Raw genomic sequence first — 22,998 nt, forward strand, 5'->3', positions numbered from 1 at the left:
TCTTGCTTGGAGGAACAGGAATAACATTTCTCTCATCTGGTTCAAAATCAGAATCATGAGAATCAGAATTTAGCTCAAGAGAGTCTTCTTCTGATCATGATCAGTGATGACTTCCAGCGCCTCTTGGACTGTCATCTTTCTGCTTCTGCTGCTCATTTTTTAAAGGTCTGCCTGACAGAGTGTAATGTTGGAAGGCCTCCCATGCAGAGAATCTTTTAAATGTTTTGCCCCTCCCCTGTTGAGTGTCCACTGAATGTGGGTTGAGTTTTCCAGCGAGAACATAAATGGTTCCTGTCAAAATTCACAACACCTATGCACCTGTGTGTGTGTGTGTATGTGCGTGTCTATGTGTGTGATTGGGGTGAAATATGTCTCACAGCTGCAAATAAACGAATACTAAAAATAATATGACATGCTTGTACCTCCAGTTTGACTGCCGGGTCAAATTGACCCGAACAGTATCTATGTGATATAAATATGTAGGGGGGGGGGGGGGTGCAAATATGTGAGATGAACCATTTTCATAAAATATGTTGATTACACTAAGTAAGGCAAGCAGATGAAGTTTCATGCTGAAAAAATACTTTTAACTATTTTTCCTAGATGTTCAAACTTTAAAACGGGTCAATTTGACCCGCAACATAACATGAGGGTTAAAGTGCCTAGGATAGCACAAGGGTTAAAGCCTAAACCTCAGGAACTTTGGATTTCTTGCCTTGATTTTTTGGAGTTTAGGATTCATTAGGGCCCGAGCACGGAGTGCAAGGACCCTATTGTAATTCGAATGTTTATTAGGGCCCGAGCACGGAGTGCAAGGACCCTATTGTATCTGTTAGGTTTATTATTATTATTATTATTATTATTATTATTCTTCCGACTTTTCCGTCGCCTTTTTGAGGCCTTTAACATACCCCAAAACTCACCAAATTTTGTATACACATCAGGAGTCGCGAAAAATTTCATATTTTATAGGAGAACGGCATAGGTAAACAAAAATGGCTCGATAGCGCCACCTGCAAAATTTGTTTTCGCGAGCACCTCCATATGCTTTATAGTACAAACCTGATTTTAACAGGGCATGTTCATCGGATAGAAACCTACAAAAAAGTCTCTTGGGACCAAGCTGTCAGTCGCACAGGAAGTCTGATATTTTGATGACAATATGTCATTTTTGCTGTATTTTGGTCATTCGCAGGCCTCGCTCTAGAACGAACTCCTCCTAGAGATTTGAGAGTAATGACTCCAAACTTTGGTTTTGTAAACTAGACACATGTCCGATGTTAAATTGCAAAGCTTTTAAGTTTTTATGGATGTTTGTGACCATGGCGGCGCGTCAAAATTGGAGGTCGGTTCGAAAACACGCCATGAAAAGAAAAATGGCCATTACTCAGCCATGCATAATCCAATCTGATCCAAAATTGATATGCATGATTTTAGTCTGACTCTGAACACATCTGCAGTGAAAAAATCTGGAAAAAGTGTAGCGCCACCTGCTGGCAAGAGGAAATGACATGTTTTACTTGGAGCATCACTACTCCGAGTAGGATGAGCCGACACACCTGAAAATGACGTCCACCTGTTGAAAAGCCATTGAAGTTTACTCTGACAAAAAACCATAACTTTCAATGCGGGGGTGTGGTCGTGACAGAGCGGCAAAGTTGGGCATCTCGCTATGCACACAAAAGTTGCTCTCACGTGCACATTCCTTGTCCAATCTCACTGAAATTCAATGGATATGATGAAGCTTCTATTCTGAACCCATGGATATGACAATCTTGGACGAGCTCTATAGCGCCACCTAGTTATTGCATTGGGCACATTCTGCCCTGTATTTTCTCTTTGCTTTGTCCGATGTGCATGAAATTAAAACTGGAGATACTCAGAAGGGTCCTCTCTCATCATGTAAAGTTTCATGGGTGTACACCTGACGGTGCCTGCGTAACAGGAAGTGGTCGATTATGTGCACCCAAATAATAGAAATTTATTATAAATCAGCCGTTTGTCTCAGGAAGCTGAGATTTCAGAATTAGATGCCTTTAATAACCTCCAGCTTTGATATGTAACACTATAGGGTCTACGAGAAACTTCATCACTTGATTTTTTTAATGAAATTTTGGACTGAACAAAGATTTTTAGCATAAATTCTGTTTAGGTTATCAGCACCAAGAATTCAACTTTCATAGGCATTTATGTGCTACTGCTTCCTAAAAAAATTCAGAATGATTGAAGTTACAGGTGAACTTTTAGACAACATTTCATCCAAAAAGGTCCGAAAACGTCTTTTTAGGCAAAACTACAAACACCTATTTTTTTTCATAACTTAATCATCATATATCAACACCATTTATTTTTTTAAATGTAGGGATCTGTGTTTGCTGCCTTCCATATTTTTTTCAGAAGTCCAGGTGAAACAGATGATTTTAAAAAAATCCTGATTCATCCCAAAACCTGTGCTTTTTCCGTCTGGACTCCAAACAAGTGTGTTTTAAAATTACTTATGCTTCAAATATCCACACCAAGTTTCACACGCATATAGCTGAACATGTCTAAATGCTTCTTGAATATTCTTTACAGATATAAAATGAACTGGTCAACTGTAGGATGTCATTTCCTCTTACATGCTTCAGTCTTTTCCTCATGCTGCAGCCTGCACCTCAATATGTCCTGTTGCTGGAGTCAAATTTCACCCCCCCCCCCACACACACACACACACCAGCTGCCTTTTCATATGCTAACTAACCCAGAAGTGAGGTGACAATAGTTTAGACACAAGAGGGAGGGCAGACTGCTTTTTCATTTGTTTTGTATGTCTTTCATAGATTTTTATGAATAATCATTGCTTTTCTAGTCATGTAAAATGCAATTAACTTAATATTTTATCTTTTTTTTTTTACAAACAAAACATATGAATGTGCTCCAAAACAAAACCCAACTCTCAGTACAGTTCTACAGATGTAACATAAGACTTAGACAGTAAATGTCTCTTTTATCCTTTTTTAATCAATGCTGCAACTTCTTTTCCTTAATATAAATCCAATGAAATTAAACTACAAAACCAAAAAACACAACCTATAGCAAATTTCTCTAAATAAATTATGTGTATATACAATATGTAGCACTTTTAAACAAAATAATAACAAATCCTTCCAATACAAGCACAGAAAAATGGAACACAAAATTTAAAACCCAAATTTGAAATGGCAATTTTAAAAAGATAATTTTTTCAGCCTGCTAAAAGTGCACAATTGTAAAAGCTCTTTTATATAGACAACTGTTTGGTTGCTTAGAGCTCTAAATATAAAAACAATGCCTTTATGGACGTGGCACGGATGGCACGGATGTTCAGCAGGGTAAACCCCAGGAAAGCGGCGGGACCTGATGGAGTTCCCGGAAAGGTTCTGCGGGCCTGCGCCGATCAACTCTCCCAGGTCTTCACAAAAATCTTCAACCTGTCGCTAGCTCAGGCTTTCATCCCTGCTTGCCTGAAGTCATCCACTATCATCCCGATACCCAAAAAGTCCTCATCCACAGCCTTCCTCACGGACTTCCGCCCAGTTGCACTCACTGCTGTCATCACAAAGTGTCTGGAGCGGCTGCTCCTGGGACACATCAAAGACTCCCTCCCTCCAATCTTCGTCCCCCACCAGTTTGCTTACAAAGCAAACAGATCAACGGATGATGCCATTTCCATCACCCTCCACACTGCGCTGAGCCACCTGGAACACAGAGACACCTACGCCAGGATGCTCTTTGTGGACTATAGCTCAGCCTTTAACACAATCATTCCTGACATTCTGGTCAACAAACTGTCTGAACTAGGACTCCACCCACTCACCTGCACGTGGATCAAGGACTTCCTGACAAACAGACCACAGACAGTCAAACTTGCCCCCCACCTCTCCTCCACCCGGACGCTGAGCACAGGCTCCACACAGGGATGTGTGCTGAGTCCTCTGCTGTACACACTGTACACAGCAGACTGCAGACCAGCCCACACCAGCAACACCGTGGTGAAGTTTGCAGACGACACTACTGTGGTGGGGCTGATCTCTGGGGACGACGAGACGGCCTACAGAGACGAAGTCCTGAAACTCTCAAGGTGGTGTCAGGCTAATAACCTCATCCTGAACACCACCAAGACCAAGGAGATCATCCTGGACTTCAGAAAAAACAGAACAGATCCACCCCCACTCTACATCGATGGAAACTGTGTGGAGAGGGTCCACAGCTTCACCCTCCTGGGCACCACCATCTCTGCTGACCTCACATGGTCTAACAACACCATGACTGTCATCAGGAAGGCCCAGCAACGCCTGCACTTCCTGAGAAAACTTAGGAGGAACGACGTCAGCCAGGAGCTGCTGGTAACGTTCTACCGCTCAACCATTGAGAGCATTCTGTCCTATGGCATCACAGTGTGGTTTTCCCACTGCACTGAAGCAGAACGGCAGAGTCTCCAGAGAGTGGTAAAGACAGCGCAGAGGATCATCGGCTGCCCCCTCCCCTCACTGAAGGACATTTACCAGTCTCGCTGCATCAGCAGAGTGACTAGCATCACCACTAACTCCACCCATTCTGCTTTCCCTCTGTTTGAACTGCTGCCCTCTGGAAGGAGGTACAGGTCCATCAGAACCAGGACAAACAGACTAAGAAACAGCTTTTTTCCATAGGCAATTATCATACGGAATGCACATACGTCCACCAACCACACCTCACTCTAATTTTACTACAATGCGTGCAATATCCTGACTGTCTAACCGGGTCACTGTGCAATAACTTGATATTTATTAAGCTGTGCTCACAGCAACTCATGTAATTCCTTTCTATTTTATTCACAAATATTTAATATTTAACAGTTTCTGTCCATATTGTTCATTTTTTGTTAAGAGTTGTAAATACAGTATTTCTTTTTCTATTCTATTTTTATTTTTATTTTATGTAACTCCTTCACTCCAAGGCTGCTGCAATTTCATTGTATCCCCATGTACAATGACAATAAACGATTCTGATTCTGATTATATCACTTAGACACAGATGGAGAACCATATCAACTGGATTGGTAACAGCAACAACCACCGACCAAGCCGGCAAGCCCTGGCAGAAAAGATCCCCACAAGAAACACTGCAGGCTGTTCCATAAAAAATATAGTTTTACCATTGCCTTGCAGATCACAGTTGAAGTGGTTTAGTTTTCCTAAAAAAATTCAGAATGATTGAAGTTACAGGTGAACTTTTAGACAACATTTGATCCAAAAAGGTCCGAAAACGTCTTTTTAGGCAAAACTGCAAACACCTATTTTTTTGCATAACTTATCTTTCAAATATCAGCACAAAAAAATTAAAAACGGTAGGGATCTGTATTTGCTGCCTTCCATATTGTTTTCAGACTTAAAAGTGTAACAGATGATTTATAAAAAATCCTTTTTCATCCAAAAACCTGTGTTAAATCTGTCTAGACTCCAAACAAACATTTTTTTATGGTAACTTATGTTTCAACAATCGACACCAATTTTCACAGACCTATAGCTGAACATGTCCCATAGCTCCCTGAATATTTTCATAGATATAAAATGAACTGGTCATTGTAACATTTAGCATTCTAACATCTAACATCTTACATGTCAAAGCCTCTCTCAGCCTGGCTCTGCTGAAGGAGTCGTGTTACAACCCCGCCCCCTCCTGCTGGGACCCCTGCTATGTAAATTAGCAAGCAGTGAACAGAGAGATGAGGAGTAAAAATGGCCATTACTCAGGCATGCATAATCCAAAGACAGCCAGTTAAACACTGAAAGACATATTTTTTCGGTATGTCTTTCATACATCTTTAGTATTAAAAACTCTCCAAGATGAATGTGCCTGACTCCACCTGCAGGTGGATCACAGACTTCCTGACGGACAGACAGCAGTATGTGAGGCTGGGGAAGCTCGTCTCAGATACTCGGACCACAAGCACCGGATCCCCCCAGGGCTGTGTCCTTTCACCCCTGTTACTCTCCCTGTACACAAACAGCTGCACAGCTGGTCACCTGTCTGTCAAACTCCTGAAGTTTGCTGACGACACCACACTCATCGGCCTCATCTCTGACGGAGATGAGTCGGCCTACAGGAGTGAAATAGCCAGGCTGGTGTCATAGTGCAGCGCTAACAACCTGGAGCTTAATGCTCTGAAGACAGTGGAGATGACAGTGGACTTCAGGAAGGCCCCAGCCCCCCTCCCCCCTGTCATCCTCTGTGACTCCCCGGTGACCTCTGTGGAGTCCTTCTGCTTCCTGGGAACCATCATCAGCCAGGACCTCAAGAACATCAGCTCCATCACTAAGAAGGTCCAGCAGAGGATGTACTTCCTGAGGCAGCTGAAGAAGTTTCACCTCCCTGAAAAGATGCTGGTAGACTTTTACACCGCCATCATCGAATCCACCCTCACGTCCTCCATCACAGTCTGGTTCGCTGCGGCCACGGCCAGAGACAAGGCCAAGCTGCAACGCGTCATCCACTCAGCAGAGAAGGTGATCGGCTGCCACCTCCCGTCTCTCCAGGAGCTGCACATCTCCAGGACCTGGAGGCGGGCAGCCAGGATTGTAGCCAACCCCTCTCATCCAGGACATAATCTCTTTCGGCCCCTCCCTTCTGGCAAGAGGCTCCGGTCCATCAGGACCAGGACCTCGCGCCACAAGAACAGCTTCTTCCCCACTGCAGCCAGCCTGCTGAACAGAACCCCAACTCCCCCAGGTGACCCCCCCTCCCCCCCCCGCCCACCAAAGGACTGTCGGTGCCACTTACAGGCCCCACCATCCCAGCCCATCTGTGCTCCCACTTTAATTCACCTTACTCTACTGTATATAGTGTGTTGTTGTTGTTAACTTAATTTTTAACTTATTCTTAATTGCACTATACACCAAGTCAAATTCCTCGTTTTGTAAAGTGCGCTCTACTGAACCTGGCAATAAAACTTTTTCTGATTCCTGATTCTGATTCTGATTCTATTAATCATTGTTTTTTATTCATTCAAAATGCAATTAAATCAATATTTTATCTTTTTTCTTTTCCTTTTTCTTTTTTTTTTATCTCTTATATCCTTTTTTATAATCAATGTTTGAACTTCTTTTCCTTTCTATTGTCATGGTTTCAGTTTGTTGTCTTTTTTTTCGCTTTATTTCTTGTTCTGTCTTGTTTGGTTCTGTTTCCTGTTTTATTTTGAAAGGTTTCCTGTCTTGTCATGTTTCTTGAGTTTTACTTCCTTTGGTCCCCATCTGCCCTAATCGTGTTCACCTGTGTCTTGTCTGCCCTGTCTGTATATAAGTCTTGTCTCTGCCTTCCTCCTGTGCTGGTCCATTAACTTCTGCTCATGCTGATCACGTCTTCTTGTCTGGCGTCCATGTCCCTTGCCATGCAACAGTAAGTTTTTGTTTTTAGTTTTGTCATCCTGCTCTGCAGCGCTTTTTGTTAGTTAAATAAACCCACTTGCCCTGAACCCGTTTGCCTCCCGTCTCTGCGCCTGGGTCCTACCTGCTCTCGAGCCTCCCCCCCACACGACATCTATACATCCAATGAAATTAAACTACAAATCAACAAACACAACTGATAACAAATGTCTCTAAAAAATGATGTGTATATTTGCAGAACCTTAAAAACACCAAACAAATAACAAATGCTTCCCAATTAAAGCACAAAAAATGGAACACAAAATGTAAAACCCAAGTTAGAAATTGCAATTTGAAAAAGATACTTTTTTCAGCAGCTTTTCAAAATCAATCACCAATTCTACTCTTCTGTGGATGAAACAAAGAACTCCAGAACAATGAAGCCATTTCTCTAAGTCTCTCTCACCTTCAGTTTTAAACAAGGTCTGTGAAAATCCACCATACATTGGTCACATGAACTCAGAGACCTGCTAAAAGTGCACAATTGTAAAAGCTCTTTTATATAGACAACTGTTTGTTTGCTTAGAGCTCTAAATATAAAAAAAAATGCTTTTCTATCACCTAGACACAGATGGAGAACCATATCAACTGGATTAATAACAGGGTGGCATGTTTAGACAACATGAAGCTGTCCATCACATTTTTGACCTAAACATGTAAACACATCCTTGGCTCTGCGGTTAGGAAATGGTATTTGGGAATCTCTTTATACCAGGAGCCAGCCTGGCCATTGGAACATCGCCACAGTGCCCATCCAGACTGGGACAGCAACGGGGTCCACTTCAGAGCCGTGAGCTGCTGTGTTTAACTCCAGCTGTCCCAGCAAGGTAGACAACTGCAGCAACATCCACTGACCAAGCTGACAAGCCCTGGCAGAAAAGATCCCCACAAGAAAAACACTGGCTCAGGCAGGCTGGTCAAAAAAAAATAGTTTTGCCATTGTCTTGCAGCTCGCAGATCAAGTGGTTTAGTTTTCCAGTAATGTCAGTCAAGAATGCAAGTTCAGATTCACAATGTTCATATTCACCATATTCAACAGACATCTCCTCCAATAGCACCTTAAAAATCCTGTGCTGTTTTGCTTTGCAGCTGAGGTTGTTTACGATTTTCAGAATAAGAGTCATTATATGTCCAGAGCCAATCACTTCTGCACATAAGGCCTGCTGGTGAATGACGCAGCAGTAATGCAGACATTTTGGAAAGTCTGGGTCAGCTTTACAGTGAGTTATGAAACCTGTTTGTCTCTTGATCATAGCAGGAGTCCCATCTGCAGTCACTGCTACCAGCTTTTCTAATTGTACCTTTTTCTGCACAAAAACTCCTTCACCGTGTTATACATTTCAACTCCTCTTGTAGTTGTCTGTTAGGGCAGATGTGTCAGGAGTTCTTCTCTTGTGGAAACCAAAAGCTATGCTGTACTGTTGCCGTCCACAGACTCATCACACTGGACGTTAACCACCTGCACTTTGCAAGATCCCGGTCCAGCTAATTGGCCAAGTTATCAGACATAGCTGACACTCATCTAGACATTGTAGTGGAAATTGAATGAGTTCTATTGTTCTCATCCTTAGGGACAGTGATAGCAATTATCATCATTGCTTGAATTTTTTTCATGCTATATGCAAAAGTCTTTGTCCCTTAAGGCAACAGATTACAGCCCCCCCCCCCCCAGGCTGCTGTCGTGTTAACAATAGCTTGGAGCTCCAGAATGGACAAGAAAAAACGACGAGAATGGCTCGAGCAGGGCGTTGCTCACGGGGCGGTCGCTCGTGCCATGCGGTCGCACGTGCGCGGGCCCGCTAAATGCTACTTGTAGCTTTAATTATTATTATTATTCTACCGGAAGAGTCGCCTTTTTGAGGCCTTTAACATACCCCAAAACTCACCAAATTTGGCACACACATCAGGAGTCGCGAAAAATTTCGTATTTTATAGGAGATTGGCATGGGCGCACAAAAACGGCTCGATAGCGCCACCTACAGTGACTTTTGTCCCGACGCCCCGCATACGCTTTAACGTACAAGCTTGATTTTTACAGGGCATGTTCTTCAGATGGAGACTTACAAAAAAGTCTGAAAGGACCCACCTGTCACTCGCACAGGAAGTCTGATATATTGAGGTCAATATGTCATTTTTGCTTCATTTTGGACATTTGCAGGCCTCGCTCTAGAACGAACTCCTCCTAGAGATTTTGGAGTAGTGACTCCAAACTTTGGTTTTGTAAACTAGACACATGTCCGATGTTAAATTGTGAAGCTTTTAAGTTTTTACGGATGTTTGTGACCGTGGCGGCGCGTCGAAAATGGAGGTCATTTCCCCTGCCTCTTCCCTGGTGGGGGGTACGGGCCCCTTTGCAGCGGCGGCCGTGTCCCCGGGGTGCCGGCTTCCTGGGCCCGGCGGTGCTCTCTCCGCGCGGTGGGGGGGTTCACATTACATCTGAGCCGGGGGTGTTGGTGTCCCTGGGGGGTGGGTTCTGGTCCTTGCTCCTGAGCGCTGGGCCCCGCCTAACTTCCAACTGTGGCCGAGCCTGGTCGGGCCATATTTACAACACCCCTTGTGGGCCCTCTCTTTTCCCCGGGGTTCCCCCCTTCTGGGCGGGGGCGGCGGGCCCCTGCCTTGCTCCTCCCTGGACCAACCGTGGGCCGGGCGGATGGCTGCCTGGAGTGCGGGGCGGGTCTCCCTTGGGGGGTCCTGGCTCGTACCTGGGGTTGGGGCGGGGGGATGCCCGGAACTCCTGGGTGGTGGTGGGGTGCTCATCTGGGGCTGTGGGCGTCCCTCTCCGGTGGGGCCCTGCGTTGGGCTCTCCCGGCGCGGCGGGGGGGCTGTTCTCCTGGTTGGGCTGGGGCGGCCCTCTCTTTCCCTCTGTGCCTCACTGCTCTCTGGCTCTGGGGGGCCTTGCGGCGGTCCTGCTGGCCCTGGCCTGGGTGGCGGGCTTGGTCGCCCGGGCGGCGGTTGTTCCCTGCCGGTTTCCGTGTGGCGTGGGGGGGATTCCGGCTGCCGCTGCTGCTGCGGTGGGGGTCTTGGGGTGGGGATGGCTGGGCGCTCTCCTTCCTTCTTTACACATTCCACCATCCATATTAGAAGAACATGAACACTCACCTGAGCACGGGTGTTGGCTCACCTTTGCACTGGCGGTTTGCGTGACTGAATGACTGAAATGTTTCACACTAGTTGGTTTTAAGGCATAAGTATGCGTGTGAGCACTATCTGTTTTGTGTACATGTCGACAGATGGACATTTTTGCAACTAGCAGGTGTGTTTGACACTTGGGTGTGTGTGTGGACAGGCTCCGCCCTTTTTGTACTGCATTTGAGCCTTACCATGGTGATTAACAACCAGTAAACTTGTTGCTCTATGCTGCTTCATGGTCTTATCCCCCTTCCCCTCCTACTATCACCCTCCTTCCCCCCCTCTTTCTAACGTCCCTCTCTCTTCTTCCCCTCTTTCCTTTTCCGTCCGGTCCAACACCAAAGATCTTCAAACATGTTTGAAATTAATAAAGTTTGGCCTCAATTACAAAAGGGGTTTATTCAGACATACCTTTGGTTTGTCTGAAGATTAATAACCCCTCTTGTTAAAGTAAAATATGTCCAACACAAGAGGCCCTCAGCTCTCATCTGTTTGCCCAGCTGTTGGACAGGACAAGGTAAAAAGTAAAAGAAGATAAAAAAAAAAAAAAAAAAAAAAGAAAATGGAGGTCATTTTGAAAACACGCCATGAAAAGAAAAATGGCCATTACTCAGCCATGCAAAATCCAATATGATCCAAAGTTGATATGCATTATTGTAGTCTGACTTTGACCACATCAGAAGTGGAAAAATCCAGAACAGGTGTAGCGCCACCTGCTGGCAAAAGGAAATGACATGTTTTACTTGGAGCATCACTGCTCCGAGTAGGATGAGCCGACACACCTCAAAATGATGTCCACCTGTTGAAAAGCCATTGAAGTTTACTCTGATAAAAAGCCATAACTTTCAATGCAGGGGTGTGGTCGTGACAGAGCGGCAAAGTTGGGCGTCTCGCCATGCACACAAATGTTGCTCTCACGTGCACATTCCTTGTCCAATCTCACTGAAATTCAATAGAGGTGATGAGGCTTCCATTCTGAACCAATGGATATGACAATCTTGGACGAACTCCATAGCGCCACCTAGATATTGACAAATATATTTTATGTCACATTCTGACCTATCTTTTCTCTGTGCTTTGTCTGACATTCATAAAATTACAGCAGGAGATATTCATAAGGGTGTTTTCTCATCGTCTAAAGTTTCATGGGTGTACACCTGACGGTGCCTGCGCAAGCCACCACCAAACAGGAAGTGGTTGATTGCGTTGCAGTCAGATAATTAAAAATTCATAAAAAATCAGCCGTTTGTATCACGAGGCTGAGATTTCAGAATGAGATGCCTCATAAATATCTCCAACTTAGATATACAGCACTTGCATGGGTGAACAAAAACGGCTCAATAGCGCCACCTACCATGTTTGTTTTTGAGAGCCCCGCCATGTTCTTTAACATACAAGCTTGATTTTTACAGGACATGTTCATCAGATGGAGACCTACAAAAAAGTCTCTTGGTACCAAGCTGTCAGTTGCACAGGAAGTCTGCTATATTGATGTCAATATGTAATTTTTGCTGTATTTTGGTCATTTGCAGGCCTCGTTCTAGAACGAACTCCTCCTAGAGATTTTTGAACAATGACTCTAAACTTTGGTTTTGTAAACTAAACACATGTCCAATATTAAATTGCGAAGCTTTTAAGTTTTTACGGTTGTTTGTGACCGTGGCGGCGCGTCAAAATTTGAGGTCGTTTCGAAATCACGCCATGAAAAGAAAAATGGCCATTACTCAGCCATAAATAATCTAATCTGATCCAAATTTGTTGTGCATGATTGTAGTCTGACTTTGAACACATCTGCAGTCGAAAAATCCGAAACAGGTGTAGCGCCACCTGTTGGCAACAGGAAATTACATGTTTTACTTGGAGCATCACTGCTCCAAGTAGGATGAGCCGACACACCTCAAAATGACGTCCACCTGTTGAAAAACCATTGAAGTTTACTCTGATAAAAAACATATCTTTCAACGCAGGGGTGTGGTCTTGACAGAGCGGCAAAGTTGGGCGTCTCGCCATGCACACAAATGTTGCTCTCATGTGCACATTCCTTGTCCAATCTCACTGAATTTCAATGGATATGATGAAGCTTCCATTCTGAACCCATGGATATGACAACTTTGGACGAGCTCTATAGCGCCACCTAGTTATAGCATGGGGCACATTCTGCCCTGTATTTTCTATGTGCCTTTTCCGATGTGCATGAAATTAAAACTGGAGATACTCAGAAGGCTCTTCTCTCATCATCTCAAGTTTCATGGCTCTACATCTGACGGTGCCTGCGTAAGGCACTGCTAAACAGGAAGTGGTCGATTCCGTTGCAGTCATATAATCAAGCTTTATAGGAAATCAGCCGTTTGTCTCAGGAAGCTGAGATTTCAGAATTAGATGCGTCCTACAAAGCTCCACGTTTGAAAAGCAGCACTATACGTAGGAGAAACATTTAACCACCTTAATCACCCTATTGTGCTAAAAGCAAATTTTTGGACATTTTGACTCAAGCAAATATTTTTATCATAACTTCTGTTTAGTTTATCAGCACCAAAATAAAAAATATTTACATTTATAAAATGAACTGGTCAACTCTAGGATTTTATTTATTCAATCTTACATCCTCAAGCTTTTCATCAGTCTCCCCTGCTGCAGTAGTGGAGTTAGCCCCCCCCCCAACCCCCGGGCTGTGTGCTCACATGTAAATTAGCCAGGAGTGGCAGACAGAAAGTAGAACAGTTAGAAAGCCTAGTTCAACACTAAAATACAGCAATTTCCTTTGTTTTGTTTGTCTTTTATACATCCTTAGCACTAATCATTGCTTTTTTATTCATCCAAAATACAATTAACTTTATATTTTATCTTTTTTTTTTTTTTACAAACAAAACATATGAATGTGCTCCAAAACAAAACCCAGCCTCAGTACACTCCTACAGATGTAACATCAGACAGTAAATGTCTCTTTTATGCTTTTTTTAATCAATGCTGCAACTTCTTTTCATTTCCTTTCAATACATCCAATAAAATTAAACTACAATGACAACAAACACAAGATATAGCAAATGTCTCTAAGACGATTGTGTATATACAATATGTACCACCTTTAAACACCAAATAAATAACAAATCTTTCTAATAAAATCACAAAAAATGGAACACAAAATGTAAAACCCAAATTAGAAATTGCAATTTTAAAAAGATACATTTTTCAGCAGCTTTTCAAAATCAATCACATATTTTACTCTTCTGTGGATGAAACAAAGAAGTCCAGAATAATGTAGCCACTTCTCCAAAGTCTCTGTCACCTTCAGTTTTAAACAAAGTCTGTGAAAATCCATTATACATTGGTCACATGTATTCAGAGACCTGCTAAAAGTGCACAATTGTAAAAGCTCTTTTATATAGACAACTGTTTGTTTGCTTGGAGCTCTAAATATAAAAAAATGCTTTTCTATCACCTAGACACAGGTGGAGAACCACATCAACTGGATTAGTAACAGGGTGGCATGTTTAGGTTTAAACTTACATCAATAGACAACATGAAGCTGTTCATCACATTTTTGACCTAAACATGTAAACACATCCTTGGCTCTGCGGTTAGGAAATGGTAATTGGGAATCACTTCATACCAGGAGCCAGCCTGAACATTGGAACATCACCACAGTGCCCATCCAGACTGGGACAGCAACGGGGTCCACTTCACAGCCGTGAGGCTGCTGTGTTTAACTCCAGCTGTCCCAGCAAGGGAGACAACTGCAGCAACATCCACTGACCAAGCTGGCAAGCCCTGGCAGAAAAGATCCCCACAAGAAAAACACTGGCTCAGGCAGGCTGGTCAATAAAAAAATATAGTTTTGCCAATGTCTTGCAGCTCGCAGATCAAGTGGTTTAGTTTTCCAGTAATGTCAGTCAAGAATACAAGTTCAGATTCACCATATTCATATTCACCATATTCAGCAGATATCTCCACCAATAGTCACACTGGACGTTAACCACCTGCACTTTGCAAGATCCCGGTCCAGCTAATTCGCCAAGTTATCAGACATAGCTGACACTCATCTAGACATTGTAGTGGAAATTGAATGAGTTCTATTGTTCTCATCCTTAGGGACAGTGATAGGAATTATCATTGCTTGTTTCTTAATCTGATAAAACCTTCTTCTACTTGATGAGAAAATGAGCAGGTCTAAACGAGGCTTAGATTTAAGAATTTTTTTCATGCTATATGCATAAGTCTTTGTCCTTTAAGGCAACAGATTGCAGTCTACCCCCCCCCCCCCACACACACACACACACAGGCTGCTGTCATATTAACATTAGCTTGGAGCTCCAGAATGGACAAGAAAAAACAATGAGAATGGCTCGAGCAGGGCGTTGCTCACGGGGCGGTCGCTCGTGCCAGGCGGTGGCACGTGCTCGGGCCCGCTAAATGCTACTTGTAGCTTTAATTAACACCTGTTCCTCTGCAGAACCTGGCTTTGGACCGTGTGGACCAGAAGGAATGACGGGTGGTCCTGGTGAGTCTCTTGATCACACCCTGTGTTTGTTCATGAAAGTGATCAATCATCTCCTCCTTTTCCATTGCTGTTGTTCTTAAGGACCGGAAGGGGACAGGGGTCCTCCTGGTTCTTGTGGTCCTCCAGGACCAAGTGGTCCTGCTGGAGACCCGGGTTTTCCCGGGTTTCCTGGGAAAACTGGTTCTCCAGGGTGTCCAGGACCACAGGGATTGTGCATTCCTGGACTAAAAGGAGATCAGGGATTTTATGGACCACAAGGACCCAGAGGTGAAGCTCCACATTCTTAGATATGATTGATTCTATTTGATGGAGGCTTGTCTGTAGAACGTGACACTGTAGAACATATTCCTTACTTCCTTAATCCGTTAAAGCAAATCTTTGAACTAAAAGGGGTAAAACATTAATATTATGACTGATCCATTCATCTATAGGCCCACCTGGCTCACCAGGTCCTCCTGGTCGCCCAGGTCTCGGTTTCAAAGGAGATAAAGGATCTATGGGGCAAATGGGTCTTTCGGGGCGCCCTGGTCCTGCTGGGGAGAATGGTCCAGAGGGTCTTCAGGTTTGTCATGTCATGCTCTAAATAGCAGCATTTAGTTTATAAATGTAGAGTAAAGTAAAGGACCAACTTTTGTTTTTGATAGGGTGGACAAGGATGCCAGGGGCCTCCTGGAGAGAAAGGTTCAAGAGGAGCAGTTGGCCAAAAAGGACCTCCTGGTAGGACTTTCGTTGAGAAAGGAAGACTTATAAACTCCTTTGTATTTTAACCACTTACCTAAGACATGGCCTCAGACTTGAGGGTGCTGACTAAACCACCTCCCATTTTGCTCTTTGCATCAAATTGCTCCAGAGAATAAGCTGGAGGTCAGGGGTCACAGCTGTAAAGACCACATATGCAGAAAACAGCAGAGATGAACTCCTATAGCCAAACAACTCCTTCACTTGTCTTCTGCGCCGAAGAATTATGACCATGAAAGATGAAGGGTGAATCTTAGCGTTCAAACAAGTTTGACTTTCCACCAGCACCGCTGGCCAAGCCCTAGGTATAGAGATCTAACGCTCCAACAGCAGACCACCATAGAACCAGGACCTGCGGGACACAGACGTGGTCAAACCCCCCAGTCCACAAAACACCAAACCAGTTTGAATTCAGTTCAGTTTATATTTCAAATAGTCGATGATGGGCTTCATAGCGGTAATTGTATAAGAAACATGAAATCATAAAGAACAGGAATTCATAGAATTCAGTAGGTATTGGCAAAACTAACTAAACAGACTAACCTAAACTGGGCATCCCTGCCCTTAGACCAGTGCTTCTCAATTATTTTCTGCAAGGCCCCCCTAGAAAAAAAAATGTTTCGCATGCATTTCCTGTGCATTAAACTAGAAACATTTTGACCAACTGAACCATTTGATGCTGAGAAAAATAATTCAATCAATAAATAATATTAAATGTACATTGATCTGAAACATGAACACAGCAGCACCATCATATTTAATGTTTTTAGGCTGAAGAAATAGATAAAAACATTGTGCTGATTTTTTATCTAAATGATGGATTGTTTATTAATGATGTCATAAAGTGCAGCTGTTGTCCTGCATTACCTGCTGTCTTTATGTCAAATACTGACACCAACTAAGCCACAGGCAGACAAAGAACACATTTCAGTCAGAAAACTCGTGCAGTAAAGAAGATTTATTCCATATTTCTTTTAGTTTGGCACAAGGCTCCGTTCAGATCCATAAAACAGAGATCTCCATAGAAAACTTTGGGTAATAAACAACCCCTAACGAAGCTCACAGGTGGAAGCCGGGGAGGAGGGTGGGGTGATGAGCGCAGAGCTCCCAGAAATGGAAAAAGAGGGATTGGACCGCACACCCGGAACTTAAGTAGGACGCTGAACAGGTGAGTTGATCAGACTGAAGCGCCTGCAGAGAGGAGTAACCAGCTAAACGCACTGCTGAGCTCCCTGCCTGAAATACTCCCAGGGTCGATCACTTATGGAAAATAAAGACACGTCATCAAAATGTCTGCAGTAGTTAATACAGAATGACATCATTTGCATGAGTAATCTATATCAGTGTTTTTCAACCTTTTCTGAGCCAAGCCACACTTTCTCCTCGACAAAAATGCACACCAGCATCCAAAAATTAAAAAAGGAGAAACTCTATGGTCTGTATTGATGAACAGTCCCTCCATGATCTCAAATGCATTTTTGTGATAATTGTTGTAGAAAAAGCTGGAAGTTGCAGCTGTTTTTTCTATAAGATGTAATAAAAGTTAAGTTACTTTTCAGTAATAATTTTCAACTAAATTATTTGACATTTTACCCTGGTAGTTGTTTTTCCCTCCAGTTTATTAACATGTTAACAAAAACCAAATATATCCTTTCTAAATAGTGATTTATTTTTTAAGAATTTTTTCAATGTCAGTGCAAAGACAATTTTAATTTTTGATCAATATGGTCACAATATGTTTGATTCATTTTACACAAAAAGACCAACATTATATTTATGTTTTCTGTAGCTGCACTAAAAGTGAACAAACATGTTGAAGTTTTATTCGTTTTTCTTTTGTCTTAATCAAAGATTAAGTCTTTGAAAAGTTTAACTAAAATATTTTATTTCTCTTAGATGATTAAATTGTTTCAATTTAGTTTAATTGTGTCTGTTTAACCTTAATCCTGTTCATTAAATGTTCTTACTTCTTCTTCAGTTTAACATCTAAAATGATCCAGACGTTCTTAGAAAAGTGTTTCAGTCAGAAAGATGACTTGGACCAAACTCTGGGATGTTTGGCTGTTAAGAAACAAACCTGGAAGGAGAACTAAACTGTTGACCTCTGACCTCTGATTTCATCAAGAATGAAAAACTGGTTGATGTGTGTTTGTTGTGGTTTAACAGAGAAGACTTTGCCTCTGGTAGGAGGTTGGCACCAGCGTTTGGCAGAGTGTGAATGTGTGTGACTGTAAAGCGCTATATAAGTATACGCCATTTACCATTTACTCATTGTACGCTGAGACGCTGTCACTTTAACCCAATGCATCATGGGAGATGTAGTGATGGCAGACAGACTCTTTACTCTGAGCTTCATGGTTTTGTTCTCTTGTTCCACGGTCTGACACCGGACTCTGTGGAAAGCTACACCGCTAAAGACGAGCTTTAGCTGGTATTTCTGCTGGAACTGAGAGACTTTATGAGCAGAATCAGAACAAGGAAGTGAAGACTTTAACCACTTCTGATTGGTCAGACTGATGACATGTGATTAAGCCTCCAAGAATGATTGGTGGAGACAGTTAAAGGGGCGGGACTTTTCAGAAAACAGCTGAAGCTGCGGCTAAATCGTGGTACCATCATTCTTATCAAAATGTCTTTAATAGAATCAAATAAACAGAAAGAAAAAAGTATTTTCTGATCTTTCATATTCCTAACTACTCATTGTTTTATCAGGACCTGTTTGGATGAACACAGAGTTGATATCCTGGGGATGGAAATGTTTTTAGGTCAGTAAAAATGGCTCATCTCCCTTGGCACACCGGTTGAAAAACACTGATCTAAAGGCATGCCATGATCTAGGTGTTGCGCAATCGAGGCTGTGCTCCGTTCCACCTGCAGCCTGAGGCCCCTCCCCTTTTCCTTCACAGACAGCAGCTGCAGGACGGCAGTTCACAATTTCCGGCTGTTACAAACTGTGATGTAACATCATAGGAAACCAATAGTGGAGCAGATTTTATTTCCAAGCACTGAGCCACTGTCGCCACCGCCCCCCGTTAAATTTGCGCCCTGGGCAATTGCCCGTTTTGCCTGTGCCTAAAACTGCAATTAGTTGCCCCCCCCCCCCCACTGGCATGGCATCGTGTGCCCCACTAATTGAGAAGCACAGCCTTAGACCTTCCTCCACTGTGAGGAAAAAATCCTAAAAAAACGGATTCCAGGAAAAAACGAAGAAACCTCAGGGGTGCCCACATGAAAGAGGGGTACTACCCCAGGACGGACAGGCGATGGACCAGAACTCTTAGAAAATAATTAATTTATATAACTCTACAACTACATGTTTGAATAGTCCAGCAGATGAGCTTCATCCAGATGGGTGGGGGGACGGCTGGGGGCGCCAGACGAACCAGGGGGGGGGGGTCCACAGCCAACTGTAGGAGCAGAGAGGAGGTCCACAGTCAGGGACAGGAGCACAGACAAGCCAACTGGATTCTGGAATCACTCCCCAGGAGGGGAAAGAGGGACGGTACATGAATCCCACTGAACCAAACGGAGGCATGGAGAACTAAATGATGAATAAAGATCAAGAATAGAGGAGAGTAGACGAGAATAGAGGACAGAACCTCAGTGCTCCAGACTTTCTCCAGCTTCTAGCAGCCTACTGACCACTAATTGTTATTGTTAAGTTGAACTCAAACATGATAATAGTAAGTTAAATAATCTCTGAATACTAACTAGTCTGACAATAATCCTGTCCACAGAGGAATGTTTTCAGTCTAACTTTGAATGTAGAAACTGAGTCGGCCTCTCTTACATGAGCTGGGAGTTTATTCCATAAAACAGGGGCTTGGTGACTAAACGCTCTACCTCCAACCGTACTTTTACTAATTCGAGGAACCACAAGCAGTCCTGCATTTAGTGAGTGAAGTGTTCTGATTGGATGGTAAGGGACTATGAGGTCCTTAATATAGGACGGGGCCATTCCATGTAAGGCCTTATAGGTTAACAGGAGGATCTTGAACTTGATTCTAGAATCAACTGGGATCCAGTGAAGTGAAACTAACACAGGAGTGATGTGATCTCTTCTGCTAGTTCCAGCTAACAATCTAGCTGTTGCGTTCTGAACAAGCTGGAGACTTCTTAAGGAACTCTTAGGACACGCTGCTAACAAGGAGTTACAGTAATCCAGTCTAGACGTAACAAATGCATGGATGAGTTTTTCAGCATCACTCTTAGAAAGTAGATTTCTGATCTTAGCAATATTCCGCAGGTGAAAAAGGCAGTTCTACACGCCTGAGATATGTGAGCCTTAAATGATAAATCCTGGTCAGATAAGACCCCAAGGTTTCTAACTGTGGAATTGGGGGCTATGCTTATGCCATCCAGGGAGACTATCTGAGCAGACAGAGCATTTCTGAGGTTTATAGGACCTAGTATAACACGCTCACCCATGCCCAACCATCAGTGACTCTTCCACCTCTGCTGCTGTGACCGGCTCCCCTTTTCCACCCAGTGACCGATCCTTGACTTCTGCTGCTGTGACTGGTTCCTCTACTCCACCAAGTGGCAGCTCCTACACCTCTGCGGCTGTGACCTGCTCTTCTCCTCCACCCAGCAGTGCCTGCTCCAGCTCCAGCCCTGATGCTGTACCACCTATAAGAGTAGAGGAAGTGTGCCCAAGGTGACAAGGCCTGCAGGGATGAAGGACTACAGACCAGTTGCCCTAAAATCTGTCATAATGAAGACTTTTGAGAGGCTACTACTCCGGAGGCTCAAACCCCTGATGGAGGGGGCGCTTGACCCCCTTCAGTCCCCTTCAGGACAGTATGGGAGTGGAGGATGCAGTCCTTTATATGGTCCATAGGGTGCTCTCCTTTCTGGAATTGACTGGCAGATATGTGAGGGTGATGTTTTTCGATTTCACAAGTGCCTTTGATACAGTCCAGCCTCAGCTGCTGAAGAGGAATCTCGAGAGGATGGGAGTTGATCCAGTTTTTGTTCGCTGGATCCACAACTATCTGACTCTTAGGTCACAGTTTGTCCGACTAGGAGACTGTGTATCTGGGACATTGATGAGCAACACCGGAGCACCACAGGGAACTGTACTATCGCCTTTTCTCTTCACACTCTACACTGCTGACTTTAATTATGCATCTGCAGCTTGTCATGTCCAGAAGTATTTGGACGACACTGCTATTGTGGCGTGTGTAAAGGGAGAGGATGAGAGTGAGTACAGGGAGCTCATCACCAGATTCACCTCCTGGAGCAGGTACAATGGTCTTGTGCTGAACACATCAAAGACCAAGGAGATGATTATTGACTTTAGTAGGAAGTCCTCCCACCAGCCAGTGATCATCGATGGAGGGGGAATCGAAGTGGTTGACTCCTACAAGTACTTGGGTGTGGACCTTGACCACAAACTGGACTGGTCGGAGCAGGCTCATGCTCTGTATAAGAAAGGGCAGAGTAGGCTGTTCTTCCTGAGAAAGCTGAGGTCCTTTGATACTGACATGTTGCTCCTCTTTAATCAGTCGGTTGTGGCGAGTGCTGTCTTCTATGGGGTTGTATGCTGGGGTGGCAGTGTGACCACAAGGGATTGCACTCGATTGGACAAACTGATTAAGAGATGTGCATCTGTGATCGGGAGGAGGATGGACTCTCTGGGATCTGTGCTACAGAAGAGGATGAGGGCTTTGACTCAGAGCATACTGGACAATCCCAGACATCCCTTGCACAACACGATGTCTGGTCAGAAGGGCTCACGGAGTAATAGGCTCCTTTCACTGCGCTGCAGGACAGAGCGCTTTAAGAACTCATTTGTCCCTACAGCTATCAGGCTGTTTAATGAACCTGCCTGATGTGAACTGATATTATTTTGTGAACTGTCTTTTTACTGTTGTTTGTTGTGTGTGGTTGTGTGTTTTGCTACCGGACACCTGAATTTCTCCTTTGGGAGATTAATAAAGTTTCTATCTATCTATCTATCTATCTATCTATCTATCTATCTATCTATCTATCTATCTATCTATCTATCTATCTATCTATCTATCTATCTATCTATCTATCTATCTATCTATCTATCTATCTATCTATCTATCTATCTATCTATCTATCTATCTATCTATCTATCTATCTATCTATCTATCTATCTATCTATCTATCTATCTATCTATCTATCTATCTATCTATCTATCTATCTATCTATCTATCTATCTATCTATCTATCTATCTATCTATCTATCTATCTATCTATCTATCTATCTATCTATCTATCTATCTATCTATCTATCTATCTATCTATCTATCTATCTATCTATCTATAATGACCTCAGTTTTTTCTAGGTTCAAGAGGTCATTAATTGTCATCCAGGTCTTGATGTCACTGATGCAGGCGTTCAGTTTCTCTATATCGTCATTCTGGTCAGGTTTCATGGATAAATACAACTGCGTATCGTCGGCATAACAATGAAAATTAATGCTGTGTTTCCTGATTATGTCTCCTAGGGGTAGCATATAAAGCGTAAACAGGATCGGTCCCAAGACTGAGCCCTGTGGGACTCCATAGTTGACTCGAGTACACAGAGAAATGTCCATTTACATTAACGAACTGATACCTATCGGACAGATAGGATTTAAACCACTGGAGAGCAGATCCTCTGATCCCTATGTCCTGCTCTAGTCTATGGAGTAAAATACTGTGGTCGATAGTGTCAAAGGCTGGACTGAGGTCTAATAGGACCAGAATAGAAAGTAGTCCCTTTTCTGAGGCCATTAAAAAGTCATTAGAGACTCTAACTACTGCAGTTTCCGTGCTGTGGTGAGGTCTAAACCCCGACTGAAAGTCTTCAAAGTGGCTGTTGTCCTGTAGGTGGCAGTAAAGCTGCTTAACTACAACTCTTTCTAGGATTTTTGATGGGCAGTCCAACATTTTCTTCTTCCTGTCTTCCAGGTTTGAAGGGAACACCTGGGCCATCGGGCATCAAAGGCTCACGAGGATCCCCTGGAGACACAGGCATGCCAGGTAAAGCCCAATCACCTGCATGCAAACACCTGTAGACTGAAGGTAACGGTCTGCTGAACACGGTTCTGTGCAGGAGAAAGAGGGAGAGATGTTCTTAGCCCTGTCTCACCGCTGCCTGGTGACCAGGGTCTTCCTGGATTCCCAGGAGAAAAAGGGTTGAGAGGCCCCCCAGGGGCCCCAGGATTGCCAGGACTCCCAGGTTTGTTGTGCTGCGG

The 22,998-nt window shown here is 43.5% G+C and overlaps 1 protein-coding gene across 3 annotated transcripts in view; it reads left to right on the forward strand.

Moving 5' to 3' along the window:
* col4a3 (collagen, type IV, alpha 3) overlaps window positions 1–22,998 on the forward strand; it is a 50,346-nt gene that overhangs the window by 22,370 nt on the left and 4,978 nt on the right. For 2 of the 3 annotated variants that reach the window (XM_020699858.2, XM_011492691.3), the window contains 6 exons: window positions 15,001–15,048; window positions 15,130–15,315; window positions 15,480–15,610; window positions 15,693–15,765; window positions 22,712–22,783; window positions 22,857–22,982. In XM_020699858.2, coding sequence (XP_020555517.1) covers window positions 15,001–15,048; window positions 15,130–15,315; window positions 15,480–15,610; window positions 15,693–15,765; window positions 22,712–22,783; window positions 22,857–22,982 — 636 coding nt within the window. The remainder of the gene's footprint in view (window positions 1–15,000; window positions 15,049–15,129; window positions 15,316–15,479; window positions 15,611–15,692; window positions 15,766–22,711; window positions 22,784–22,856; window positions 22,983–22,998) is intronic. The other variant, XM_078929809.1, reaches the window with a different exon arrangement.

Source organism: Oryzias latipes, chromosome 13 (genome assembly GCF_053564925.1).
Source record: "Oryzias latipes strain Hd-rR chromosome 13, Olatipes_Hd-rR_3.1".
NCBI classification, from domain to species: Eukaryota; Metazoa; Chordata; class Actinopteri; order Beloniformes; family Adrianichthyidae; genus Oryzias; species Oryzias latipes.